Source organism: Larus michahellis, chromosome 19, assembly GCF_964199755.1.
Source record: "Larus michahellis chromosome 19, bLarMic1.1, whole genome shotgun sequence".
Lineage (NCBI taxonomy): Eukaryota > Metazoa > Chordata > Aves > Charadriiformes > Laridae > Larus > Larus michahellis.
Window position 1 is genome coordinate 6,596,602 of NC_133914.1, and position 27,500 is coordinate 6,624,101.

The 27,500-nt window shown below is 61.1% G+C and overlaps 1 protein-coding gene across 1 annotated transcript in view; it reads right to left on the reverse strand.

Moving 5' to 3' along the window:
• Nucleotides 1–3,406: 3,406 nt before the first annotated feature.
• Nucleotides 3,407–27,500, reverse strand: part of NKAIN1 (sodium/potassium transporting ATPase interacting 1) — a 40,710-nt gene continuing 16,616 nt past the window's right edge. Inside the window, exons 3-8 of the mRNA XM_074562749.1 lie at nt 15,708–15,845; nt 15,425–15,505; nt 13,050–13,247; nt 12,221–12,281; nt 9,380–9,461; nt 3,407–5,761 (exon numbers count right to left, since the gene is read on the reverse strand). Of these exons, the coding sequence (XP_074418850.1) occupies nt 5,752–5,761; nt 9,380–9,461; nt 12,221–12,281; nt 13,050–13,247; nt 15,425–15,505; nt 15,708–15,845 (570 nt within the window). The 3' untranslated portion in view covers nt 3,407–5,751. The remainder of the gene's footprint in view (nt 5,762–9,379; nt 9,462–12,220; nt 12,282–13,049; nt 13,248–15,424; nt 15,506–15,707; nt 15,846–27,500) is intronic.

Consider the following 27,500-nt stretch of genomic DNA (forward strand, 5'->3'; position numbering starts at 1 on the left):
TGCTGGGAGGCAGCTTACCGCGGCAGCACTCGCAGAAAACACCCCCCCCGGCGCGTGTTTCTGAATGAATTCCCATCGCAATCGTTGTCCAGCCAACATGCACACGTGATGTGGCTTTATTACCCTTACCTGGGTGACATCTCCCAGCCCCATGGCTGCCCCTCACAGCAGCAGCTGCCCCCAGAGGGACCCGATCCCTGTCAGATAAAGGACATTGAATTTTATGACCACAAACACTGTGCGATGAACTGGAAGAAGCCTCCTAAAGTTAAAGATTTTAATTGAAAAACACTTCAAGAACCCCATTTCAGCCTCCAGTTTGGTGCTTACCTCCCCTTACCTGGCCCCCTCCCAGGCACAGGAGGCAGAACATGGCGAGGCCGAAGGCTGGAGCACCGTTCCTGCCGGAGGGTTTCCTGGCGTGCCCGGGCAGGCTGCCGGAGCCGGGAAGGGGTTGGGCAGCAGGAGGTTGTTTCGCAAGAGGTGGATCCATGGGTGCACGGAGGCAAACAGGTTTCCTCCTTCCTTCCCCGCTGAGGAGGAGGAGGGTGGCGGGATGCTCCAGCGGCGCAGCTGTGGATGCTCCGACAGCACAGCCATGGATGCTCCAGCAGCAGGGCCACGGGATGCTCTGGCTGTGTGGCCATGGGAGGTCCAAGCACCACGGCTGTGAGCTGCTCTTGGAAGCATGAGTGTGGGTGCTCCGGCAGCACGGTCATGGGATGGCCGAGCACCACGGCCATGGGATGCTTCGGCAGCACGGTCATGGGATGGCCGAGCACCACGGCCATGGGATGCTTCAGCAGCACGGCAATGGATGCTCCAGCAGCACAGCTGTGGGATGCTCCAGCAGGATGGCCATTGGATGCTCTGGAAGCACAGCCATGGGATGCTCCAGCAGGATGAACACAAGTGCTCCAGGACCATGTCCATGGGATGCTCTGGCAGTGTGGCCATGGGATGCTCCAGCAGGATGGACACAAGTGCTCCAGGACCATGTCCATGGGATGCTCCAGCAGTGTGGCCATGGGATGCTCCAGCAGGATGGACACAAGTGCTCCAGGAGCACGTCCATGGGATGCTCCAGCAGGATGGCCACAAATGCTCCAGGAGCATGTCCATGGGATGCTCCGGCAGTGTGGCCATGGGATGCTCCAGCAGGATGGCCACAAATGCTCCAGGAGCATGTCCATGGGATGCTCCAGCAGGATGGACACAAGTGCTCCAGGACCATGTCCATGGGATGCTCCAGCAGCATGTCCATGGGACGCTCCGGCAGTGTGGCCATGGGATGCTCCAGCAGGATGGCCACAAATGCTCCAGGAGCATGTCCATGGGATGCTCCAGCAGGATGGACACAAGTGCTCCAGGAGCACGTCCATGGGATGCTCCGGCAGTGTGGCCATGGGATGCTCCAGCAGGATGGACACAAGTGCTCCAGGAGCATGTCCATGGGATGCTCCGGCAGTGTGGCCATGGGATGCTCTAGCAGGATGGACACAAATGCTCCAGGAGCACGTCCATGGGATGCTCCAGCAGCATGTCCATGGGACGCTCCGGCAGTGTGGCCATAGGATGCTCCAGCAGGACCATGGGGATGCCAACCCACTTCTTCCCTGGTCCATGGCCCTGGGGTCTGATTGGCCTCACTGTTGTCATAGAAACAGGGCTCCATCCCTGCTCCCCCCCCGAAACAAACATCTTCCCCCCTTCCTTGGTACCTACCTACCAAGATAACTCCTGTTCGATCAGGCTTCACCCAAACACAGGTCGTTCCCCTTGGAGGTGGTGGCAGTGCTGTCCCCACCCGCCCCGGCAGCTGCGCCCTCACCAGAGGGTCCTTTGGGTCCCTTCCCCGGTGACTCTCTCAAGGGCGGGGGCTGCTCGTGTCCCCTCACACCCAGGAAAACCCCTGTGTCCCGGTGGGGGCCACCTCCGCCCCCCACACCCACTGCTTTGAGGCAACACCCACCTGTCCCCGGGGTGCTGGGACGCCCCACTGTCCCCATGGCAAACCCTGTGGCTCCTCTGTCCCTGCACACCCCCCTAAAATCCATGGATTTTAGGTCCGGAAACCTGCTTTTAGTCTTTTCTTAAGAAAAGAGGTGCTCTTTTCTTAAGAGCACCTTAAAGACCAGGTGCTGGGGATGGGGTCCCACAGCAGAGCTGAGCCAGCAGGACCTGTGGGTGACCCGGTGACATGTACCTGGGGCCACCGGCCCCGGCCCAGGGACACCCAGGGCTGCCGGGGATGGCACCTCCACGCTCAAACCTGTCCCCACGCCAGCTCCCGGCTGGGGACGGGAGGACCCTTACAGGGATGAAGTCTCACTTCCCACAGGATTTGGGAACAAGCGGGAACAAGTCAAGTTGGGCACCGTGTCCCCAAAAAGCCGGTGACAAAACGCTGCGACGGGGAGTTGCCGAGCAGAAGCATCCCAGGGAGCTCAGCCCAGGGGGGAGGGAGCATCCTGCCGCTCTGGTCCCTGATGTCACCGAAGACACCGTATTTGTTGCCACGGCCTCACTACATTTCCGTTGGGATTTCAAAACTAAGATTTAATTCAACGTCATCGCCCCCTCCCTCCTCCCGCTGCGCTGGAAAAGTCGGCAACGGGGAGGGAAACCGAAGGCAGGGGATGGGAGTGGGGGGCGCCCGCCTCTTGTTTGGAAGCAACTAAAACCAGAGCAAGCGAAACGGCTTCGGATGCTTCGAGCGAAACCGCGTGCGAAGCAGGCACGGCCCCGCAGGGGTGGCATTGAACTACACCGAAATGGCTGCTTCGGTGACGGAAAATGGGAATGTTTGGGGAGAAAAGGGAACTTTTCCCACAGGTCTGTAGCCCCGACCCGGCGCCGGGAATCCCTGCCCTCGCTCCTTGCGGGGCTGGAAAACTTTATTTCAGGAGCTCAACCTGAAAAAAAAAAAACCACGCTGGGGGGGTTCTTAATATTTTCCTTGGGGGTTTATTAATATTTCTTTGGGGGCTTATTAATATTTCCCTGAGGGGAAGGGATGCTGCAGACCCCCCTGGATGCCCCCATGCACCCGACCACCGCCGGGTGGTACCCACCCCCAGCCCGGAGGATGCTGCTTTTCTGCATTTCTGCTTTTTTTTTTTTTTTTTAACCTTTTTTTCTGTTATTTTACTACCGGGGAGGAAATTACCTGCGCGGGCAGTGAGGGAGGAGGCAGAATCTCGCCGGGGCATCGTTAAAAAGAAGCGCTGGGTTATAAGGCGGCGGCAAGCTGGGTGACGCGGAGCCCGCGGGAATGGGCTGGCAGCATTAATACGGGGGGAAAAAAAGCAAAAAATTATAAAAAAAAAAAAAACCAACACCCCACCATTTTTTAATCGATTCAACTGCACAAGGAAGGGAAATGCCCCAAAACCAGAACAGCCATCGGATGAAACTTTCCTTCCACTTTTATAATTACAGAATAGAAAAGAAATCCTCGGTTCACGTTACAAATACAGTCTTATATAAAAACAAGCCAACGGAAAAGAGGGGGAAAAAAAAGGAAAAAAAAAAAAAAAACAAGGTGACGGAGCACCCGGTGCCTGGCTCCTGCCGAGCTCAGGAGGGAGGGAAGCTCTTTCGAACGGGTTTTAAACGACGGCAAGCTTTTCCTTCTGCTTCTCGCTGGGTTTGAGAAGGGCTTCGAGGGGACGGGTGTCCGCCCATCCCATCCCATCCCATCCCATCCCATCCCATCCCATCCCATCCCATCCCATCCTGCGGCGGGTCAGCGAGAGCATCCTTAGTCCTGGAGAGGAAAATAAACGCCGGCGATGCTGCTGTCCCCAGGGATGGGCAGCGCTTGGGGATGGGGATGTGTTTTGGGAGATGGGTTGGGGGGGGGGGGGGATGCCTTGCCTGAAAAACACTGTTTTCCTTGGAGACAAAGAGGGGGAAAAGGGGGAAGAAAATTATTGCCTGTAAAGTTCGCGGCTTGGCTGGAGGCGGCGGAGGGCTGGCAGGAGGGGGGGTCGCGGCCCGTCCCCGGCCCAGGGTTGGGGCTCGGGCAGTTTCGGTCGTTGGCACTTGGCGGCTGCTTGATGGGAAGGACACAAAAAGTCACTCCGGGCTGCAAAAAAAAAATCCCCAAATAACCCCCAGAACTGGAGGAAAAACCCCTGGGAGGCCAAATTCATGCGACACACCCCCCCGCCCCATCCCGGTTCTAGGTGTAAAGGGTGGGTTTGGGGCCAGATCCAGGGATCCAGGAGAAACCGCATCCCGCCTCCGGGAGAAAAAGGAGGACAAGGAGGTCGGGGGGAGCCGGGACGCTTCGGGAAACTACTTTTTTTCCTTCCAGCTTCTTCCCAGGCTTTGAATTCCCAGCTCGTCGTCATTCGGAAAAGCGATCGCTGCCCAACAGACCTCGCGCGTTCCGTCCACCCCCCCCCACCCCCCCCCAAAATTCCCACGTGCCGATGTCGCCCCTCTTCTGCCGCCGAGCCTGAAGGACGGATCTGCATCCGAGCCCCGCGATGGATGGATGGAGGGGCTGGGTGGTGGTGGGGGGGGGGGGTTGGAGAGCTGCCCCCCCCTTTAGCGAGGGGGTGGGGGGCACCGGGGCAGCGCTGGGGTGGGCAGAGCGTTGCTGAAGGCACGATGTCGGCCTTGGTGGGGGGGCCCGGCACAGGCTTGCCAAGGGTGGGGTGGTGGGGGGGGTCGTGCTCAGCCAGAGTCTACTCAGGCACTTTAAATTAAAAAAAAAACAAAACCAAAACCAACCAACCAACCCAATAATTAAAAAAAAATAAAACCCAAAACCCAACAAACCAACCCAAAACATTCATTAGATTCGTTAAAACAGCCGGAAAGGGGCTGTGGCGAAAGCAGCGTCAGTATTGCCAAACTTGAGCAAAACCCCCCCAAAAAATTCGGCAGGGATGGGGGGGGGGGGCGGGGGGGGACTCACAGGGGGATTTTGGGGTGCTCTGTCTCCCTCCCTTCCCTCCCATCCCCAGGTTTTTTGGGGGGGGGGCAAGGCAAGATGCTGACGGACGGATCCAACTCCTCGGGGCGGGGGGAGCATCCCGGAATCCCGGATCCAGCCCCTTCGATGCCGTTTCATCCATCCAGGAGGGGCTGGAAAATTCTTTTGGGGAGCAAAACCCCCATTTTTGGGGCCAGCCCGACTCCCAAACCAGGTGTTTCAGGAAATTGTCACAACCCCGTGGAGGACAAAGCTGCTCTCTGTGTCCTGCTGTCCCCAAAGCGGTGTTTATCCCCGTTCCCAGTCCCAGTTTGCTCCAAACTGGCTGGTTTTTGCCCCAATCCTGCTCCAGGTCCCCGCCCTGCCGCTGCCCGGAATGCTGGGAAGGACCCCGCTGCTCCAAGGAAAAACCAGGCTGGGAGAAACAGAAGAAAACAGTGTCCGGCGAGTGATGCCACCTCCCCACGTGTCCCCATGTCCCCATCCCGGGGAGGCCGTGGGAGCCTGGGGGGGGTGGCACAGCTTGGGGGGGGCGTCCCCCGGTATCCAGCCCCCCCAGTCCTGCTGTGGGTGAGAGGTTTGGGCTCGGAGACATCCCGGGTGGGATGGATGTGCAGCTCCCAGCTCCATCCTCGCGGGTCTTGCGGGGTGTGGGGGGGCAGGAGGGGACCGGGCGCCTCGGCGTCGTGTCCCCCCCCTTGCCGGGGGTCGTGTCATCAGGTGTGGGACAGTTCGCTCTAGGGCGGGTCCTGTGGCCTCTGGCTCCCACGCTGGGCCGGGGCCGGATCCAGGGCAGGAGGACGTTACCCGGATCTGGGGAGAGAAGGGGACACGAGGCGTTAGGGGGGAGACCAGGGTCTGGGACATCATCCCCGCCACATGTCCCCACGTGGGGGGACAAGGAGTCACAACCGCGGGCAGCCGCCAACTGTCCATCCCGGGGGACAGGGACCTGCTGGGGTGACCCAAGGTGGTTCTCACAGGGCCACCGCTCTCCTTTCACCCCCTCGAAAGGTAGGAGAGAAAATGGGGCCAGGCCGGGCAGCCCCGATGTGTTCATGTCCCCAACATGTGTGCATGTGTGTGCAGGCGTGTGCATGTGTGTGCATGTATATGCATGTGTGTGCGTGTATGTGCATGTGTGTGCAGGCGTGTGCATGTGTGTGCGTGTATGTGCATGTGCGTGCATGTATATGCATGTGTGTGCAGGTGTGTGCAGGCGTGTGCAGGCATGTGCATGTGTGTGCATGTATATGCAAGTGTGTGCAGGCATGTGCAGGTGTGTGCCTGCATGTGCAGGCATGTGCGTATGTGTGCATGTGTGTACAGGCATGTGCATGTATATGCATGTGTGTGCAGGCATGTGCGTGTGTGTGAGTGTGTGTGCAGGCATGTGCAGGCATGTGCGTGTGTGTGCATGTGTGTGCATGTGTGTGCAGGCATATGCATGTGTGTGCATGTGTGTGCAGGCGTGTGCATGTATATGCGTGTGTGCAGGCATGTGCATATGTGTGTGCATGTGTGTGCACGCATGTGCATGCGTGTGCATGTGTGTGCAGGCATGTGCGCGTGTGCGTGTGTGCAGGTGTATGTATGTGTGTGCATGTGTGTGCATGCATGTGCAAGCATGTGCGTGCGTGCAGGCGTGTGCATGTATATGCATGTGTGTGCAGGTGTGTGCCTGCATGTGCAGGCGTGTGCGTGTGTGTGCAGGCGTGTGTATGTGTATATATATGCATATGTGTGCAGGTGTGTGCATGCGTGTGCAGGCATGTGCATGTGTGCAGGCATGTGCATGTATATGCACGTGTGTGCATGTGTGTGCATATGTGTGTGCAGGTGTGTGCATGTGTGTGTGTGTGCAGGTGTGTGCGTGTGCGTGCAGGCATGCGCACAACTCATCCACCCTCTCCCAATCCGCGTTTCCCCCCTTCCCGGTGTGCCAGAGGCGGGATTTTACAGGCGAGAGCCCCGGTCTTGGGGGGGGGGGGGGGGACCCACGACACGGGGTGCGGGGGGACCCAGTGCCACCCCGGCTGGGCAGGAGGGACCCAAGGGGCCGAGGTGCTGCCATGGCACATCCTCCTCCCTCCGCTGGGTGGAAACCCTCCCCCGCGCCCGCCGTTAATCCAATTACAGCTAATTGCTAACTGCAGAAAAAGCTTTAATTTCTCAGGCCAGGACCAGCCCCGTGGCCCTCCTGCCTGGCTGTCCCCTGGGGACACAAGTGGCTGGATCCGCTCCGTTGCGCAGGGACGGCACCTTGTAGGTCCTCCCTCCGGCGGCAGTGAGACCCCCCCCCCAAAACGGGGTCACGGCTGCCCCAGCACCCCCTCGGGTCCCCCCGGCTGTCACCGTGCCACCGCGGGACCCGGCGTCTCCCGTCTCGGGGACAGGGTGCGTCCCCCTGAGTCCCTGAGCCCGACCTGCCACCGCCGCCCTTGAGAGACATTACAGCTGCATTAATTAGGGGGTGGGTTATTAATGAGCTGCTGGGGTAGGACGGCGGGGACCGCGGGCAGTGGGAGCTGGCGGGGTGGTGGCAGGGTCCCCGTCGCGATGTGTCGTCCCCCCTCCCCGCACCCCGCCTGCAGAAAGGCCGGGAGGATGCGGGCAGCCCGAGCGAGCTTGCTTAATTAGGAAGCAACCTAATTACAAGGAGGGCAGCCCCCAGCACACGCTGCCCGCGAAGGGCTCGGGGTTCACCCGCGGGGTCGGTGCAGGGAGCGGGGCTGGATCCGTCCCCAGCGTCACCTCGGGACGGGATGCTCCGGTACCCGGCTGGCTTCACACCCCACGGCTGTGCACCCCCCTCCCCCCCACACTCCCCCCATCATCCCAAACCAGGTCCTGGGCAGCCGGGGGAGCGCTGGGGGGGGGGTGGGGGGGTGGGTTTTGCCGAGGATACAGGGCTGGGATAAACATCTCCCAGAAAGGGAGGAGAGGGGGGTCCCCAGCACCTCTGCGCCCCACGCAGGTCTCCCCATCCTGGAATCTCAGCAGGGAGTTTCTCTGCCATCAGCTTTTGGGTCCCCTGTATACCTAAAATTGATATTCCACCCCCCCGCCCCGCCCCACCCCAGAATTGATATTCCCCCTACCTAAAATTGGTATTCCCGCCGATATCCCCCGCTGCTGCAGCTCTCAGTGCTCATCCTGCAGCCCTCGGGGAAGGCTGAGCCCCCGGCAGCCCCCTGGCAGCGCCCCCCGTGCCCCCAGCACTGCTGGAGGCTGTAGGCAGAAGAGGGGCAGGCAGGGCTCCCCCCGGCCCCTGCCCTTCCCACCGCCCGTCCTTGCCACTGTGGCTTTGCACGTCCCACCACGGCAGGTCTGAAGGGGTCCCCTGGGGACATCCATGGGACATGTCCCATCTGTGGGACAACGCTCTCCCAAGTCCCCCCGAGGGTGGGCACCCGGCGGGGGTCGGGGGGGGGAGCTCAAGACACCCACATCAATCCCCGGGACGCGGGTGCTGGCACCGCTCCCATCCTGGGGTGACGCTGCGGTGAAACCGCCATCTGTGTTCCCCATCCCGGGAAGCTCCCGTCCTGCCATGCCCCGCTCCCACCCGGAGGGCTGGGGGGCCCCTGGGGAGGAACCAGCTCGATGCAGGGGGTCAGGGCACCCACGGGTGCTCACCCGCACCCATGCACCGGGGTGGGCACCCGAGAGACTGTCTGTGCCCAAGCGCCCAGGGAGGGCCGAGCAGTATCACAAATGCGCCTGTTCCCCTACCGCCCCCTCTTTGCATCTCTAATTGTGTGGCGTGCCCTTGAATTTGCATAGAAGGCTTAAAATATAATTAATTTTTGGCACCCGGCAAAGCCCGCACGAGGCTAATCCCTTTAGATTTTGCAGCCTTATCTCATTTGAGCGTTTATCTAGTTAAGCTTAATGGGTAAGGGAGCGGGGGGGGGGGGGAAAGGGAGTCAGCTGCACTTATCTGAAGAGCTGCTGCTCCCCGTCCCCCCCGGGCAGCCCCCACCTGTCGAGGCTCGGCAAAGAAAAAGCAGCAAGAAGCAAAAGAAGGGCACGACCCCACTAAAACCCCCCAGCCCCAGCCCCAACCCCGCCGCAGCCTCTGGGCTTGGTGTTGAGGAAGAGCGGACTCACAGACCCAAATCTTTTGGGTTACAAAGGTGTGACAAGGCACCTTGGAGGGGCTCCTGCATCCCTCAGCATCCTCCAGCATCCCTGAGTATCCCTCAGCATCCCTCAGCATCTTTCAGCATCCTCCAGCATCCCTGAGTATCCCTGAGTATCCCTCAGCATCCCTCAGCATCCCCGAGTATCCCTCAGCATCCCTCAGCATCTTTCAGCATCACTCAGCATCCCTGAGTATTCCTGAGCATCCTCCAGCATCCCTGAGTACCCCTGAGTATCCCTCAGCATCCCTCAGCATCCCCAGGGCTTTCCCCGACGCGGACTCACGTGTAGAGCGGCTGTAGCTGTAGGTGTGATGTCTTTTGTGGCGCCTGGTAGCCGTAGGAGTCAAACCCGCCGATGAAGTCGACTGGGGAGAGCGGGGAGAGCAGCGAGGTGAGCTGGGGAGGGCAGCGGGGCAGTTTCCCTGCCTCCCCTCGCCCCGATGGCACCCAGGGCTCACGCAGCGCCCCGGGTTCCAGCAGCATCTTGAGGAGGTGCAGCATCCCCAGTTGCCACAGCATCCCAGGGAAGTGCAGCATCCCAGGTCACAGCAGCATCCCAGTTTGCAGTTGCCTCCTGGGGAAGTGCAGCATCCCCAGTTGCCACAGCATCCCAGGGAAGTGCAGCATCCCAGGGGAATGCAATATCCCATTATGTAGTAGCATCCTGGGTCACTGCAGCATCCCAGGTCACCACTGCATCCCAAGTTCTGGCAGTATGCTGAGGAACTGCAGCATCCTGGGGATGCGCAGCATCCTAGGTCCCTGCAACATCCCGGGTCACGGCAGCATCCCAGGGAAATGCAGCATCCCAGGGAGGCACCGCATCCCGGGTCGCTGCAGCATCCTGGGTTGCAGCAGCATCCCGGGTCGTGGCATCATCCCAGATTGCAGCAGCATCCTGGGGACATGCAGCATCCCAGGTCACGGCAGCATCCCGGGTCACTGCAGCATCCCAGGAAAGCGCCGGCAAGAAACGGAGGATCGACTTGCAGGGGTCCCTGCGGCTCTTCTCACCACAACAGCCCTCGCGTCGCAGGCTGGACAAAGTGGGTAAAATTACCCGGTTATTGTCTCCAGAGTGGGCATTTAAGGAGAATTATGGGGGAATTACATCTCGTTTAAAGCCTGTCATTTAGGGGAATTGCAGACACCTATATATCAGTTTTCACAGCTGCAATTTCCAGCCCGGCGATTCCGAATCCATCACCCACCCGAGGAGACCCCCGGGCACTCGCTGGAGGGACAGACCCCAGCGTTCACCCCGGCTGGATGCGGCGGGAGCCGGGGGTACCCCAACTTCTCCCACCATCATCTCACGTGCCCCCAGACCCAAACCCTCAACGGCTGCTCAGCCAGCCTGGGAACGGCCACCACACGCAGCCAAGCCAGCGTTTCCAAGCCATTATGGGAGCCGCAGCATGACCCATCGCCCCAAAACAAAGATATGAATCCCCACGGAGCCGTGATCCGGGTGGGTTCGCCCACGGGTGTCCAAGACACAACAGCGAGCTCGAGGGGGGGAGCCCAGTTCTCCCAGCGTATTTATCTTCCCGACTTAATATTCAGCCAGCTCTCAATTTTGACGCCATCCATCCATTTCCAAATCTAATAAGATATTCCATTAAAAAAGATGCATTTGAATCTTGGGCTCCGGCAGCATTAATATTAAAAGTGTATTGAATGCAGGAGTTTGTTTGAATGCAAACACGCTTCAAAGCCGGCGGCGGTAGATAAACCCTTTTGCCAGCTCCCCGGGTACAGAAACAAGTTATTACCGCAGGCAGTGTCCAATTTCACACGGAAATTTTCCTTTTCCGCTACACCGGCTTCCCGGCAGCGGACAAGGCGGGGGAAAAACACGGGGATGCTGAACCCCGGCACCCCCCGGGCTGGGCTGGGACCATCGCTGGGCGCCGGTAGGGATGCCCATCCCGATCCTGCGGTGAAGGAGCCCGGTGCTGAGCGCATCTGGGTGGCTTCTGCCGCCCCGGCGGTTATGGCACATCCCTGCCTGCGGTCAGCTGCCGGGAGCTGCCAGCTGGCGCCAATTAATTAATGGCAGATGAACATTTAATGCGGTTGGATGGCTACAGCCTTAACCGCCTGGTTAATTGAGGCCGGGGTGCTCAGCGCTTCCGGAGAGATGTTTGCAGGGACCGTTGGCAGATCGGAAAGCACAATAAGGATTGTCTAAAAATTAGGCCGTCACTTTGCTTAAATTGCCGGTTTTCCCTTTGCTTTGGGGTGAAGAACCTCGGGATGGGGAGGAGGGCGCTGCCACCCTGCTGTCCCGGGGGATGCTGGCTGGGGGGACATCGTATTTCCCAGGTCTTCGTCCCCAAGCGGCTGTCGAAAGGGGGAGGCAGGTGACGGCTGGCTCTGGGAGACGTGGGCAGGGAGCACGGCTCTCCCACAGCCCCAGGGGGCCGGATCCACACCAGGAGCAGCATTTGCCATGAATTTATCAGGGCTTGGAAGTGGCTTTTTACAGCAAGAGTGATTGTCCCCACTGCCACGCCAGACCAGGGACTGGGGGAGATGCTCTGTCCCGGGGGAGATGCTCTGTCCCGGGGGAGATGCCCTGAATTCGGGTCAGCAGGGAGCAGCTGGAGCGATGCCGGCCCCGAATCCGCCCCTGAGCAGCCGCACACGGGGATAAACATCCCGGCTTCGGCGGGAGCCGGACTCGGTGTGTGACGCTGGTGTGGGGACCGAGGCCCATCTCAGCTTCTTTGTGGGTGCTGCAGGGACAAATCCCCACCCCGCCGTTGAAACCCGTCCCGTTCCCGCACCCGAAGCCTGTGAGCGCTGCCAGTCCCGTGGGAGACGTGGCAGCTCAGGGCTCGCTGTCCCCTTCCCCCTCCTCTCCCAGGCCTCCCCCAGGCTGGCGGCGGGGGGGGGACACCGCTGCTGACACAGGGTGGCACATCACCCCCCAGCGCATCTGCCTCGCTGGGGATGGAAAAATGGGGCAAAAACCCCAATTAAATTGATCCCTTCACCCGCCTTCGACCCAGGCGTCACTCCCCCATCCCCGGCGAGGCACCGGCTGGCGTCAAGCGGGGCCATTTTGTGGCGCTGTGGCTCTCCCCCCGGCCCCGTGACCGATAGCAGAGGCACTCACAGCTGTCTTCTTCCTCCAGGAACACTTTGCTGACGTAGCAGGCGTAGACGAAGCCAAAGAGCTGGGAAAGAAAAGCGGGCAGAGAGAAGGCGGTTATCGGGGTGACGGGCGCCGCGGCCGGCACGGTTTGGGTGGGGGGACGGAGGCGGGTGCTGCGCGGTGGATGCCTGGGAGCATCCTGGGGGAACGCCGGGCAGGATCAGGGCTGGCGGTGCTGGAGCCCATCTCTGGCGGGTGCGGGTGCCAGTTTGGGATGAAGCGAGGTCAGGTGGTTCCAGCCGCGCTGCACCGGGGGGGACAAGGGTGGTGGCTCTTGGGGGGACGAGCTGGCAGCGCGCGGGGATGGCAGCGCAGAGGGCGCTGAGCCCCCCAGAGCAGTGGGTGCCCTTGGGCGGGGGCATGGCGGCTGCTGTGGACCCCAATTCCCTTTAAAGCTTTATTTCCTTGCAACCCCCCCAAGGCTCCCCAGGAGCTTTGCATCCAGGAACGTCCCCTTCCCGCTTCCCCACGGGGTGACAGCCACTGGGAAGGGGGGACCCTCCCTTTCCAGCGGCTCATGCTCCTGGGTCCGTTACACCCTGAGCCCCCCATTCCTGCAGCATCCAGCCCACACCCTGCTGGGATTTGGGGTGGGCAGCAGCCCCGGGGTGCCGGCATGGGCTCCGTCTGCTCCTCTCTTCCCAGCCCTTGATGGATGTGTGATGGTGGGACATCTCCAGGTGGACCGCGGCGCCTCTGCCCACCCCCCATCCCTGCCATCGTCCTTCTTCTCTCGTTTCACCATTTGGGATGAGGGATGAGGAGGAAAGGTGCCGGCAGCTGCCCTTACCGCCAGGAATATCTGCGTGGCGCTGCTCACCACCTCGATGTACTGGTAGTCGAGCAGGCAGCCGCTGACGGTGATGACGTGATGGTCCTCGAGCGCCAGGTTGGAGTTCATCACCGGCGTCACCAGGCAGCCCGGCCCGTTCTCCATCCACCAGGAGCGGTGCAGTGAGGTATTGAAGGTCATGATGAAGTCTCGGTCCTGCGGGAGGGGAGCAGAGGAGGAGGCACAGACCTTGGAGCTGAGGTTCTTTGCAGAGGAGGTGGACAGAAAATGGGCTTTCCCAACCCAAGGATGCCCCACGAGCATTGCACCCGCCCGGACCACGTCAGCGCAGCGTGGCCAACAAACCCCTGCGTCTCCCTGACCCGCCGCTGGTGTTCCTGGGGTTTGGGGCTTCCTCCCATGCCGGTGTCACAGACTATTTGGTCAAACATCACCCAGGTGTGCCGCGATGCCCAGGTGACCTCAGGGATGTCACAGAGCAGCCACCAGCGCGGCAGCTTGGCCTCGAGGCAGAGAAGCAGCCGCTTGTGATGCTGCCGGCTGCATCCAGCTGTCGGAAAGATGGGACTGTGGGATCAGCGTGGTCCAGGGAGAGGTTTGGGGCGCCATCCCCCCGTCCCCCAGAGCCTTGCTCCTCGTAAACCCATTTCCAGCCTGTGGGAGTCTCCCGGTTCCATCTCCGCCAGCTTTTAGGCGGCAGCGCGGGGGGCAGCAGCCTCCCCGCTGGAAGGCACGGCCGCGGGCTGTCACCGGGGCCGGATGAGACACCGGGTTAATCCCCTGCGCCCTCCCCACGGCGGGCTCGCCAAGCTGGAATTTAATAAAAGCAGCAGGAGGGGGGGCTGGGCTCGGTTTCTGGAGGCACCGTGGCAGGGTCGATGCCGATGTCCCTGCCCAGGGAGCTGGGGACAGCACGGGTGGGGAGCACCCACCCCAATGAGGGTCCTCTGGGCACGGCCGGGCGAGCACCCACCCCACGGAGGGTCCTCCCAGCCCCTCTCTGCCAGCCCGTGGGTCTGCAGGGGGCTGGGAAACCCGCTGAGCGCCCCTTGTAGGAAATCACCCATCTGGGAGGAAAAGATTTGTGTGGGTGGGGGTGGAAAAAATAGAAAGGAAGTGGGTTTCGCTTCCTAAAACCAAAGGATGTGGGTTCAGGCGCTGGGAAGCGCAAGGAGGGGGTGTTCTGGCATCGCGGCGTCACGGAGAGATCAGGGATTTCCACCGAAAACGCTCGGTGGGAGTGAATCCTCCCCTATTGCACCCCCCGGGCCTGCTGCACCTCTGCGGCATTTCAGCTTTTTAGAAGAGCCTCAGATGACCTGTAGCAAGACAGGAAGGTGGGTTTGTCCTTGTGAATGCCCCAAAAAGCCTTTTTCCCCGCTGTGGGCAGCCGCGGAGTGAGGCCGAGCCTGTTTCCCAGAGCCCTCCGTGATGTCCTGAGCTCAGCGCCGGGAACAGCATCCTCGGAGCCGGGAGCGGGATGCCGGAGCAGGGCACATCCTCAGGACAGGTACCCGACCCTGGGCCGAGGATGCTCAAACCACGCAGTGATGCATTATCACGACATTAAGTTTTGCTCTTTTTTGGGGGTCAGAGCTATAATTTAACACCCCGGGGTGGGGTGGAGAGATGCGGAGAGGCACGGCCCCGCTCCCATCCTCACCCCGATCGCCACCACGGTGACTTTTCGAAGCCATTAATGATGCCCAGCCGCTGGCACGCTGCTGCCGGGTGCTTCGGGGACAAGCAGTGCTCGCAGAGCCCCAGGAGACCCCAGAAAATCGGGAATCTGTAGCAGAGGGGGTGTGTGTGTGTGTCTCCTCCTCCCCACCCCGCTGCCCTGCCCCATCCCTGCCTGCACCGCGGGCCGAGCTCCTGCAGACCCTGCCCCAAACCTTCCCGTCATCGCTCGTCCCCCGTGTCCCTTCTCCGCTTTATCTCCTCGCCGGCGCGTTCCGAAACGCCGCCGTCCAATTCCCGCACCCCATAAACCCCGGCAGCGCCGCGGGGATTAATGAGCGACGCGCGTCGTTGGCCTCATTAATTTTGCTCTCCCGCTTCGAACGCCCCCCCCAACACCCTCTCCCCCCCAACACCTCATCCTGGACCGTCCGTCTGTCCGTCCCACCCAGCTGGGTGCTCGCTGCTGCAGCCGGGACCCCCCCCCCGGGGAGCCACCCCCAGCACCCGGGGGGAGGTTTTGCCAGGAGGGTGGGGGCACCCATAGGGGCTGGGTCCCTTTTTTGGGGGGCAGAGGTGTGGGGCGGGAGAAGGAGGAGGAGGAGGGCAAGCGGCAGGAGAGCAGGAAGGATGGAGAGATGGATGGAGGGAAGATGGAGGAGGCAGACGGGGGTGCCGGGGGGGGTGGTTACCTGCGATAAGCGTCCGACCTCCAGGTAGAAGCAGATGATGAAGGCGTTCCAGCCGACCCACAGCACCAGCCACACCGCGTACTGCCGGGAAGAGAGCCGGTCAGGGCACGCCGTGCCCAACCACCCCCTCCCGGCTCCATCCCTCCTCCGCCCCGCTCCCTGGGTCCTGCCCGATCCACAGGGATGTGGGTTTGGATACGGGAAGGCACCTGGGGCTCAGCCATCCCCGGGGGTGACGATGCTGCACCCAAGCGCAGGGAGCAGCACCCGCGGCGGTACCTACCATCATGAGGTATTTGGATCTGTACTGGATGGTCCCAAAAATACCCAAAATAACGGCCATGATGTGTAAAAAATTAGCCAGGATGGGTGCCCACTGGTAGCCCAGGAAATCGAAGATCTGCCTTTCCAGCGCCGCTACCTGCAACGGAGCAAAGGAGGGCGCAGGCGTTACGGCGGGGCATCAGTCACCGCAGCAGCTCCCGGGATGCTAAAGGCAAAGAGCAGCCGGTAATTAATGGGAAATCCCATGGATAATTAGTTGCAATAGGCTGAAACGTCCGCGTGATGCATTGGCGGGCGGTGGGGGAATCCATCACGGCCAGCGAGGGGCTGTTAGGAATATTCGGAGCTGGAGCGGGGAGATGTCAGCTTGTCACCCTCTGTGCCTCAGTTTCCCCACCGCTCAGGTCTCGGCCACTGCTGAAAAATCACCCTCCAGGCTGGGTTTATCCCTGAGCTCAGCTTATCCAGGGAAAACATCCTGCTCAGGACGTGCACAGGGTATTTTGCAAGGGATTTTTCTGCCCGTCGGGGCCAGCTCATCGCGTGCCTTCTTCCCCTACTTAAGGCCATCGGGGTTTGAGCGCCGTTATGGTTTGTAATCCATAAATAAGGACGTGATGCGGCTCAATAAATGGCACGGCACACCGAATCAGGGAGAGTACCCGGGGTGATCTGCCTGTTATCCCAGCCCTTAATTATGGCTCCATTTGCTACCGGCTCGGGGTCTATTACTCTTAATTACGGGATTAGTTTAAAGAAAGGTGGTAGCAAAGGTGAGGCAGGAGCGTGGAGCATCCACCGATGGTTTAAGTTGAAAAAAAAAACGGAGACTTGATGAGGCTATGGTTTTTTAGGGAACTTTTAGGGAAGTTTGGGATGCACTGACACTGCGCTCCCCAAGGGCTGCAGCGAGATGTGTCGCCAGCAGCTTTGCAAACCAAAAAATCTCTCTCCATTCCTCTTTCTGAGAGCCCAGCTCTGTCTCGTTGCTCTTGGAGATGCCCCAGATTCGCCCAATAAACCCCCCCGCGACCTCCGGGGCCCTGAGTCCCCACGGCACCATGCCTCAGTTTCCCCTCCTGCTGCAATGACTCTCATCCTGGCAGAGAAGCCGGAGTTTATCCTGAAAATCGCAGGAGAAAACAAGCTTTACGTCCTCCTCTCCATTCACCAGCGGCTTCCCCAGTGACCTGGATTTAGGGGAGCTCCATCCCTGCAGCTCCCACGGGGGTTATGGCCGCGGGGCTGCCCCGGGGCCCCGCAGCATCCCTGCCCATCCAGCCGGACATAATGTGTCCTAATTACAGGGGGGAAATAAATGAGGTGGCAAAAGTCCTTCCCTAAGTGTTTTGCAAGGATGAGGCCCGGCTAATGCATCTGGGTGCGCGACCGCCAGCTGTGCCTCAGTTTCCCCACCCGTAAAGCAGCGCGCGCTCACTGAATTGCCTTAGCGAGGGCTCTAATTAACACCTGGTTTAGCCCAGCTGTTGGGAGGAAAGCCAAAGGCAGAGCCAAGGACTGTGGTAGCCCATTCCCTGCTCCCGGGACGGGATCTGCTGGATCGGCGCCAGCAGGACCCCGGGTTCAATTAAAGGCGATGCAAAGCCACGGAGCGGCGGAGGCCGGGCAGCCCCTGGATGCGCAGGGCCGGGACCAAGGCTGTTTGCATGGAGGCTTAATTCACTTCCGCGCTATTTAAACTCTCCAAGGAAACAGCCTTTGGAAATACTTACAACCGGGGCCGTAAATCTTTTAAATTGAGGAATGTAAATAATAAATGATACAAGGAGCGCGGTGCTCGGGGTTTTATAGCCACCCATCGATCTGGGGGCTGTTGACAGAGCTGCTTAGCAGGAGGTGGATGGGAAGGCTGCGAGTTTTGGGTACCGGTGAGCGGCTGAGCCGAGGGATGGGGCTGGGAAGAGCCTCCCGGAGCATCCCATGGAGCCGGAGCGATGGAATTACTTACACCCACGGGCTGTGACACTGCATGGCTCCTCAACTCCAGCCCATGTGGCTGGGAGAGGCTGAAGGAGAAGGAGCTGGGAAAAAACCTGGTCAAACCGAATCCTTCTTCATCCCAAGGAGACGCAAAATTAGGGGCAACCACCACAGTCGTAGAATCATGGAATGGTTTGGGTGGGAAGGGACCTTAAAGATCACCCAGTGCCAACCCCCTGCCCTGGGCAGGGACACCTCCCACCAGCCCAGGTTGCTCCAAGCCCCGTCCAACCTGGCCTTGAACCCCTCCAGGGATGGGGCAGCCACAGCTTCTCTGGGCAACCTGGGCCAGGGGCTCACCACCCTCACAGCCAAGAATTTCTGCCTCAGATCTCATCTAAATCTCCTCTCTTTCAGTGTAAAACCCTTCCCCCTCGTCCCATGGCTCCCCTCCCTGCTCCAGAGTCCCTCCCCAGCTTTCCCGGAGCCCCTTTAGGGACTGGGAGGGGCTGGAAGGTCTCCCCAGAGCCTTCTCTTCTCCAGGCTGAACAGCGAGGGCCGCTAATTGCACTCAAAATCTTTGCTGGAGCCCCCCCCCGCCCCAGCAGGTAAAGCACTGCTTTCTGTGCGCCCCCTCATTCCAGTTTATTCCCTCCGTGTGAAAAGCAAACCTCGTGGTTTTCAGCCTCGCTGGATCCTGCTTCAGGTTAAGGGGAATACGGAGACGCAGCGTGAACGCGGCGGCTCTGTGTCTGCAGCTCCCCCCGCACTCGCCACCTGTCAGCGCCAAGGGCACCCCAAGGGCAGGCTGACAGCCCTCGCGCCCGCCCTCAGGAGTGGGGAAACTGAGGCACGGCCCCGCTCCAGGGCAGGCGGGGGGGCGGCACAGCCCTGGCAACCCTCGCACGGGGCATGGCAGGGCTGAGCGAGCGGCGCCTTCAGCTCGGCCCGATGCTCCCGGCTTGCTCCGAGCGCTCCTCACCGCTCGCTCGCTGCGGCCCCCAGGCTGCTCCAGCCCCCGGGGCATCCTCGCCCGATCCTACGGGGGTGAGCTGCCCCTCCGGCAGCGAACTTCAAGCCCCCCCAGGCTTTTCGTTGCAGCCGCTGCCAGCCGGTCAGCAACGGTTGGCTCTAAACGAAGCAAGGGAGCGGCGAGCGAGCCCGGCCGCAGGGCTCAGCATCGCTTTCAAGCACCGGGAGGGCTCTGCGAGCTCCCCGCGCGCTCCGAAAGAAACCTCCCAGCAACCTGGGGACAGGCAGCATCCAACCCCCCCGGCCTCCCCAAACCCAGGTGACTCAGAGCATCCTCCTCAGACCCTCCTCCTCCTCCTCCAAAGGGTATTTCCCGGGCTAATGGCAGCCCCATTAATGACCCACCCTCATTAACACCCTGCGCTCCCCTTCCAGCTCTTCCTGCTGCTCCACCGTCAAAGCCGCCATGCTCCCGGGAGCGCAGGGCCGGGAATCACACGCCGTCCCACTGCTAATTAAGATAAACCTGCAGCTGATCAATGCAAGGAGTTTTAGGGCTCCCTCTTAATTAAACACTCTCTCGTTTATCGACCGGCCCCAAAAGTTCCCTTCGCAGCGAATCGTAGCAATTTGTCGGGGGCAGGCGCGCGCCAGAGTCCTGCTAATTGAAGCGCGTTGCCTGCAACGATTTTATTCTAATCGAGAAATCGAAGTGGGCGAGACGGGGGGGGACCGGGCTCCATCCGCGCGTGGCGGTCCCCGGGGAGGAGCGCGGCGGGAGGGGACGCCTGCGCAGCCCCTTGGGGACAGGGAGCTCTGGGCTGGCAGAGCCGCCGAGGCAGAGCTGGAGGAAAAAGGGGTTTTTCAAGGGTGCTGGCACCAAATCCAAGCGGGAAGGATCTCGCCTGTCCCGAACTCACCCCTTGGTTATGGCACCTTCACCTTCCTCGAACCCATCCTGCTACGCGGTGGGGTTTTCCCAGTCCTTTTTAATCCCCATGATAAGGATGGGAGAGATGAATCCTGCTCCGGCTGCGCCAGGAGGATTGCACAGACACCCAGGAGCACCTTCCCCCATGTCCCATCCTCACCAGATGTGATATTTTGAGGTTGGAAATCCCTCCTGCAACCCAGCCGGGCGGCGTTGGCCTCCAGGAAGAGCATCCCTGACCCAGCATCCTCCGACCCGCTGCAGAATTAAACCAGAAATCTTCTTACCCAGCAGCTGCTGGTTTTGTTCTTTTGGAATCAGAGAATCACCGGATGGGTTCGGTTGGAGGGACCTTCAAAGCCCACCCAGTGCCACCCCCTACCCTGGGCAGGGACACCTCCCACCAGCCCAGGTTGCTCCAAGCCCCGGCCAACCTGGCCTTGAACCCCTCCAGGGATGGGGCAGCCACAGCTTCTCTGGGCAACCTGGGCCAGGGGCTCACCGCCCTCACAGACAAGAATTTCTTCCCAAGATCTCGCCTAAGTCTCCCCTCTTTCAGTTTGAACCCGTTCCCCCTCGTCCCATGGCTCCCCTCCCTGATCCAGAGTCCCTCCCCAGCTTTCCTGGAGCCCCTTTAGGGACTGGAAGGGGCTGGAAGGTCTCCCCGGAGCCTTCTCTTCTCCAGGCTGAACCCCCCCAGCTCTCTCAGCCTGTCCCCACAGCAGAGGGGCTCCAGCCCTCCCAGCATCTCCAGGGCCTCCTCTGGCCCCGCTCCAACAGCTCCGTGTCCTTCTGCTGTTGGTGCCCCAGCGCTGGAGGCAGCACTGCAGGGGGGTCTCACAGAGCGGAGCAGAGGGGCAGAATCCCCCCCTCGCCCTGCTGCCCACGCTCCTGGGGATGCAGCCCAGGCTGCGGGGGGTTTCTGGGCTGCCAGCGCACATTGTTGGGTCGTGTGGAGCTTCTCACCCACCAACACCCGTAAGTCCTTCTCCTCAGGGCTGCTGTCTGTCCCTTCATCCCCCAGTCCGTACTGATACTGGGGACTGCCCTGTCCCAGGTGCAGGACCTCACACATGGCCTGGTTGAACTTCAGCCCGCTCCTCCAGCCTGTCCAGGTCCCCCTGGATTGCCATCCCGTCCCTCCCGCGCACCAACTGCCCCTCTCAGCTTGGTGTCCCCTGCAGACTTGCTGAGAGTGTACCCATCCCACTGCCTGCGTCCCTGATGAAGATATGAAATAGTACTGGTCCCAGTGCAGACCCTCGAGGGACACCACTCGTTGCCCATCTCCACTTGGGCGTTGAGCCGTTGGCTGCAACTCTTTGGACACAGCCATCCAGCCAACTGCGTAACCATCTCCAGGCGACCCATCAACCCCGCGTCTCTCCAATTGAAGGAGGAGATAAACCCAGCCCTGCCCCGCTCCGTAACACGGCAGCGGACTGGCTGCCTGCAGGGACCAGGCCCTCCCTCTGCACAGCGAGGTGGACACCATGTCCACAGGGTGGTCATGAGGTCCCAGCATGGCCCAGGGCCACCCCTCGTCCCGCCATCCCCACTGTCCCAGGCTGGAGCCACCCCGGCACCCTCAGCCCATGACCCTGCCCGGGATTTATGGAAGCAGGATTTGGCAGCAGACCCTCCCATCATTTCTGTCCCACCTGGTGCCTGTTGGAGACTTCTCCGAACCCCACTTAATTACCACCAAAACCGAAGGGACGTGAGGACGTGGCCACCTGTGGACACAAGTGACCCCAGGGCACACGTGTCCGGGTGCTGGGTGGTCCTGGCAATCGCAGGGACCATTTATCCACGTCCTCCTCCCGCAGTGCCCAGGGGAGGTGACACTCATGTGTCACCAGGGGCCCGGGGCGAGGGCACTGGCCCAGCTGCGGTCCCCGGTCCCCCCGGGCTCCGCGGGGGAGGCAGCGCTGTCCCCTCCCCGCGCTCCGTCCTCTCGCCTGGCCTGCGATGGACATGACACGTCTGCTGACACAGACACATAAATATATTATTGCATCCCTAAAGCCTCAGTAATTACGGGGTGGTTCGAGATGGGGGCTGGGGAGGGGTCACGTCCCGGGGGGAGCTGGGCAGGGGGGACAGTCCCTCCATCCTGCTCACTCATGGATGGTCCCTCCCGTCTCTCCCTGACCCCCGCCGAAGGTGCAGAGCCCCACGGCTGGGTGCCGGGCGATGCTCTGGGGACATCCCTGCTGCTCGCCGCCCCCTCGCCCAGCCTGGAGCCCCCCCAGCGCCACCCCGGGGTGCAGCAGGCAGGGAGCCATGCTTGGGGACACAGGGCAGTGACCTTCCTCCGGCCCCCAGCTGCATCTCAGGCCGTGCCACCCCCTGTGCCCAGGCAGCGATTTTTCCGGATACATGATTATGTATTTTATTGCTTTTAAATAAAAGCCCCCTGTCCCCGACATCCCTGAAGGGGACCCCAGGCGTCCGCAGCACGGGGGGCACTGTCACGTGGGGACGGGCACTGTGACACAGGGGTCCAGCCCCGTTAATTGGCACAGGGTGACACCGGTCACCCCGTCCCTCTTCCCGCGGGGACGGCACCGGCCAGGCCACCACGTGTCCTTCCCCATCCCAGGGTTCATCGCCACTTCGGCTGGGCTTTTTTGGGGCAGAATAAGGGGTTTGCATCATTTTATTCCTTGGGTAAAACACTTTCCAGGGGTGGAACATCCCTTTTTTTTCTGGGGTGAAGCTCTTCCCATCTATTTTTTTCCCTTTTTCTAGGAAAAATCAGGGGGCAAATGTCCCCTTCCCCTGCTCGTGTGGCTTTATTAAAACCCTCGGAAGGGCCATGGGCAGGTTTGCTCCTGCCTCCAAATGTCAGAGCCACATCCCGGGGAGCCGGCAGCAGGAAAGCTGTGGTTTCGGTGGTGGGGATGGTTGCGGGGAAATTCCCTAAAAATCCCTCTTTTCTCCCAACCTCCTCCCTGGGACTGGCCGAGGGCAGCTGCGTGGTGAGACCCCCCCAAAACCTGGGGCAAGCCCCCGTGCGCTGGGCGATGCCGGGGGTGAGGTGAGGGGTGAGCCAGGGTGTCGGGATTCCCGGATCCGGGCTGAGCCCGGGAGATCCAGCGGCATTGGAAGCTCCGGCTGAGGATGGGGAGCAGCCACCGGCCCCGGCCCAGGGACTGCGGGGGCTGCGGCGGGCAAGAGGTGGAGGCAGGAGCAGGCAGCAGGTGGGCAAACACCCCCTGCCTGCACTCCCCCCCTGCCTGCACTCACCATCTGCCTGTACACACCTGCCTGCACTCACCCCCTGCCTGCACTCATGCCCTGCCTGCACTCACCCCCTGCCTGCACTCCCCATCTGCCTGCACTCCCCCCTGCCTGCACTCACGCCCTGCCTGCACCCACCCTCTGCCTGCACTCCCCTTCTGCCTGCACTCCCCATCTGCCTGCACTCCCCATCTGCCTGCACTCACACCTGCCTGCACTCAGGATCTGCCTGTACACACCTGCCTGCACTCACCCCCTGCCTGCACTCCCCATCTGCCTGCACTCCCCCCTGCCTGCACTCGCCCCCTGCCTGCACTCACACCTGCCTGCACTCACCATCTGCCTGCACTCACCCCCTGCCTGCACTCACCCCCTGCCTGCACTCAGGATCTGCCTGCACTCCCCCCTGCCTGCACTCACGCCCTGCCTGCACTCACCCTCTGCCTGCACTCACCTTCTGCCTGCACTCCCCCCTGCCTGCACTCCCCCCTGCCTGCACTCACCATCTGCCTGCACTCAGGATCTGCCTGTACACACCTCCTGCCTGCACTCACCCCCTGCCTGCACTCATGCCCTGCCTGCACTCACACCCTGCCTGCACTCCCCATCTGCCTGCACTCGCCCCCTGCCTGCACTCCCCCTGCCTGCACTCACCCCTGCCTGCACTCCCCCCTGCCTGCACTCACACCTGCCTGCACTCATGCCCTGCCTGCACTCACCCCCTGCCTGCACTCACCCCTGCCTACACTCGCCCCCTGCCTGCACTCCCCCTGCCTGCACTCACACCCTGCTTCCACTCACCCCCTGCCTGCACTCACCCCTGCCTGCACTCATCATCTGCCTGCACTCACCCCTGCCTGCACTCATCATCTGCCTGCACTCAGGGTCTCCCTGCACTCACCCCTGCCTGCACTCATGCCCTGCCTGCACTCCCCCCCTGCCTGCACTCACCATCTGCCTGTACACACCCCCTGCCTGCACTCCCTCCTGCCTGCACTCACCCCCTGCCTGCACTCACCCCTGCCTGCACTCACCCCTGCCTGCCCATTGCCCCCATCACTGTGTGTCCGGCCGAATCGGGGCGCTCCCCACCGCCCCCAGCCCTGTCCCCCCTCCCCAGCATCCCGCCGGATGGGCCGCGTGGGCATCACAGGCGTGGGCGCGCGCGTCACCTGTGTCCCATGCGTCCCGTGCCACCCGGCTGCGTGGCAGCACCCTCCATCCCACGCACCCCCAACCACCTCATTTTCGGCAGGGCGGGAAGCAGCCCGGCACATCCCCGCTGCCAGCCGGGATGCAGGACCACCGGAGCCCCCGGGGGCTCCATGGGGAGGGAGGGGGCAGAGGGGTGAACCCCCCCACCAGGATGCCCCGCAGCGGGGGGATTCTCAGCCGTGCTCCAGCACCCGGGAACGGGATTCTTGCTCCAGAATTTTTGGTGGTTGAACGCACCAGGAGCCAGAAGCTGCCCCGAGGGGATAAAGCTTGGGGAAAAGGGGATTTTTAGGGATTCTTTTTTTTTTTTTTTTCCCCATCACCAAAACCACAGCTTTTCTGCTGCTCCCTGGGGAGGTGGCTCTGACATTTGCAGGCAGGAGCAAACCTGCCCATCGGCCTTCCAAGGCTCTTCACCAAACCACACAGGCAGGGAAAGGGGATATTTCCCCCCGCAATTTTTTCTCAGACAGGGGGGAAAAAAAAACGAACCACAGATGAGAAGGAGTTTCCAACCCAGGAAAAAAAAAAAAAAAAAAAAAAAAAGGATGTTCTCCCCCTGGAAATATTCTCCCTAAAGATTTGAAAAGGCCTGATGATCCAGCTGCCTTTTTTTGGCGGCGGCGCGGCCGGAGCAGCGGCGCAGGCGGGATGCTGCTCCCGGCTGCCGGCTGCCCTTCATCTCCGCAGCAGCATCTGCGCCTTGGGCTTAAATAAAACCCTCTGCCCTCGGCGCTGCGGCGTGGCAGGAGCGGAGCGGGGCCGCGGTACCCCCCCCCCGATGGGTTATTATCCTTCAGCCGGGTGATTTCCTCCCGCACGCCATATGCCCGGGGCTCGCCGGGGATTTAACTTCTCATTTCGCTGCGTTTTGGAAGAGATTCGGGCTTTTTACGCCGCCACCGATTCCCCTCTGTGCTGTGTCCGAAGACGCTGTGAGAGCATCGCTCCCCACCGCTCAGCCTGGCCTGGTTGTTTCGGGCAGAAATGTCCTGTTTCTAGGAAGTTTGGCCAAAAAAATGTTGGGGTTTAGGGAAAATACACCCCCCCCGGGCAGAGCCGTGGGGCAGGATTTGGCCCGCTAGCGTGATGCCCGATGCTGTCGGTCCCCATAAGGGACATTGCCCGCAGCAGATGGAGCATCACTGGGGCAAGACGAAGCGCAGGGGGCTCCCGGGGACCGGCCGGATCCTGCCCCCACCCACAGGAGGGAACACAAAGCCCAGCTCCCAGCCCCCAGCCCCCATTTTGCAACCGAAAGATGCTACGGGGTGCGCATCCCCACCCTGAGCCCCCCCCCCAGCACCTGGAAAACCCTGTGCAGGCTTGCCCAACCCCCACAACCCCTCTTTTTGAGGCAGTTTAAGGCATTTTGCTGATTTTCTCTCTGGGGGAGCCCGAGGAGCGTCCCCGCGAGCTGCCCATCTCCACTTAGGGAAATTGGCTGCGATTTCCATGAGCGGCAAGCGAGCGAATTGACTATTAAGAAGGTGCAAACACCGCTGTGAACCCAGGGACTTCATTTAATGACTTGGAAACAAGTTCTTGACCTACTTCCAACTTGCAAAAAGCCTTCCTGAAATTGCAAAGGAAAAGAAATTAAAGGCGCCGGAGCCTCGCTCGCTGCGCGGCGTCGGGCGGTGATGAGCAGGATGCGGCCCTCGGCTGAGAAGATGCTCGGGGACTGAGCAGCCCCATTGCAAAAGGTGGCAGGAGCAAAAAGCGGGGTGAAAGAGGCGCAAATTGGGTCGTTCCCCAGCTGTTGCAACCCTCTATTGATGCCAGCGGGGTTTGGGGGGCTCCTGGCCTCTGCGTAGCCCCTTTCTGCCCCCCAACGCCGGCATCGCTGGATTTAGGAGCTCCCGGCACGTGGATCAAGCATCCCAGATCTCCAGACGTGGCTGCGGGCAGTTGGGTGCAGGGGGTCCCTCGCCACGGCTCCCCCTCACCCACCCAGCACCCACCAGCCATCCCACGGGCTTTCCTTCTTCTCGCCTATTTCCCGCCCCCCTCCCCTTCCATTCCCGGTTATTTATTTCATTTCGCCGCATCCGGCAGCGTTGCCATGGGAACGCGGCGGCAGCCCCGGCTGGATGCGCTTGTCTAGACGCTGCGCCCCAGGAGCCCAGCAGCAACCGGGTCCATGGGCTGGATACGGCCCCCGGGGTGGGCTGCACCCCTGGGTGCGAGGTCACCCACCCCCAGGAACCCCAGGAGACGCCAGCACCCAGGTGGCTGGGTGTCCTCCAAGCCCGGCACCCCCGACCCGTGCTCCTGGCTCCATCCATCCCTGGGGGATTCTGTACAAGGAGGGCTGGGAAACGCGGTGTCGGGGTGGTAACAGCAATAACAATAACAATAATAATAATAATAATAATGATGATGATGATGATGTCTAAATGTGGCCCAAGGGTTGCAAAGTGCCCTTTGCCCAAGGCAGGTTAACCCCAGCCCTCTCCTGTTGTGGTTCCATCACAGGGAAGGGGAAACTGAGGCACGGCACAGGGAGACACCCCCAAACCTTCGCAATGCTCTGAGATGCCGGGAACACCGAAACCCAGGGCAAAGGCTGTCCCCACATGGAGAGGGATGCTCCATCACTATCCTGATTTACACCCGCCGTAACAAAGCCCCGAGCCACCGCTGGGCCCGTCGCCTCCCAAAACTGCAGGTTTCGGGGGGATTTGGCTCTCCCTGGCTCCCATCTCCCCAGCGAGGGCCCGCAGCGGATCGTCACCCCAGGAGGAACTTTGAAAGGGTTTTTTTTCCTTCCAGCAAACATCACAAATTTCCGATTTCCCCGCGAGCAGGCCGCTTTAAATCCAACACAATATTACATCTGTTTAACTTGAATACAATATCCCATCCGTTTAACTTTAACACAATATTACACCTATGATTTGCCCCCTCCTCTAAAAGCTGAGCCGAGACGTTTCGCTTTCTCTCGCCTCCCAGCGAGGAAACGTTTCGACACCGAGCGAAAGCCGAGGAGGTCGAGGCGGCTCAATTCCTTGTCTTGCCCCTCAGAGGTTGGCTCCGCAGCCGTGTCCTCCCACTTTATTCCCGCTTTATTCCCACGGGCGATTGCTCCATCCCCCCCGGAATTGCTCCAAACCCGTTTAAGTCTCCCCGCAGAAGGGAGCCGGGATGAACCCCTTCATCCCGAGCTTGTGCCGCTCCGCATCCACCCAGGCTGACCTTGCAAACGACCTTGAAACGGACCTTGGGATCCCCTTGGTGGGGAGGACGTGGGGTGGTGGCACTCATGGACAGGGTAAGGAGGTGCCAGCAGTGTCCCTGGCGGGGGGGAACATGCACCGGGGACAGCAGCGGTGCCCAAGGAAGCACTTGCCGTGGAGGGGAAACTGAGGCACGGGGCTGCAATCCCAGCAGGACCCAGCCATCCAGTCCCAGGAGGCTGAGGTGCCTTCACACCTGCAGGGCTGAAGCACCGAGGTCGCCGGTGGTGGCCGGGGAAGGGCTGAT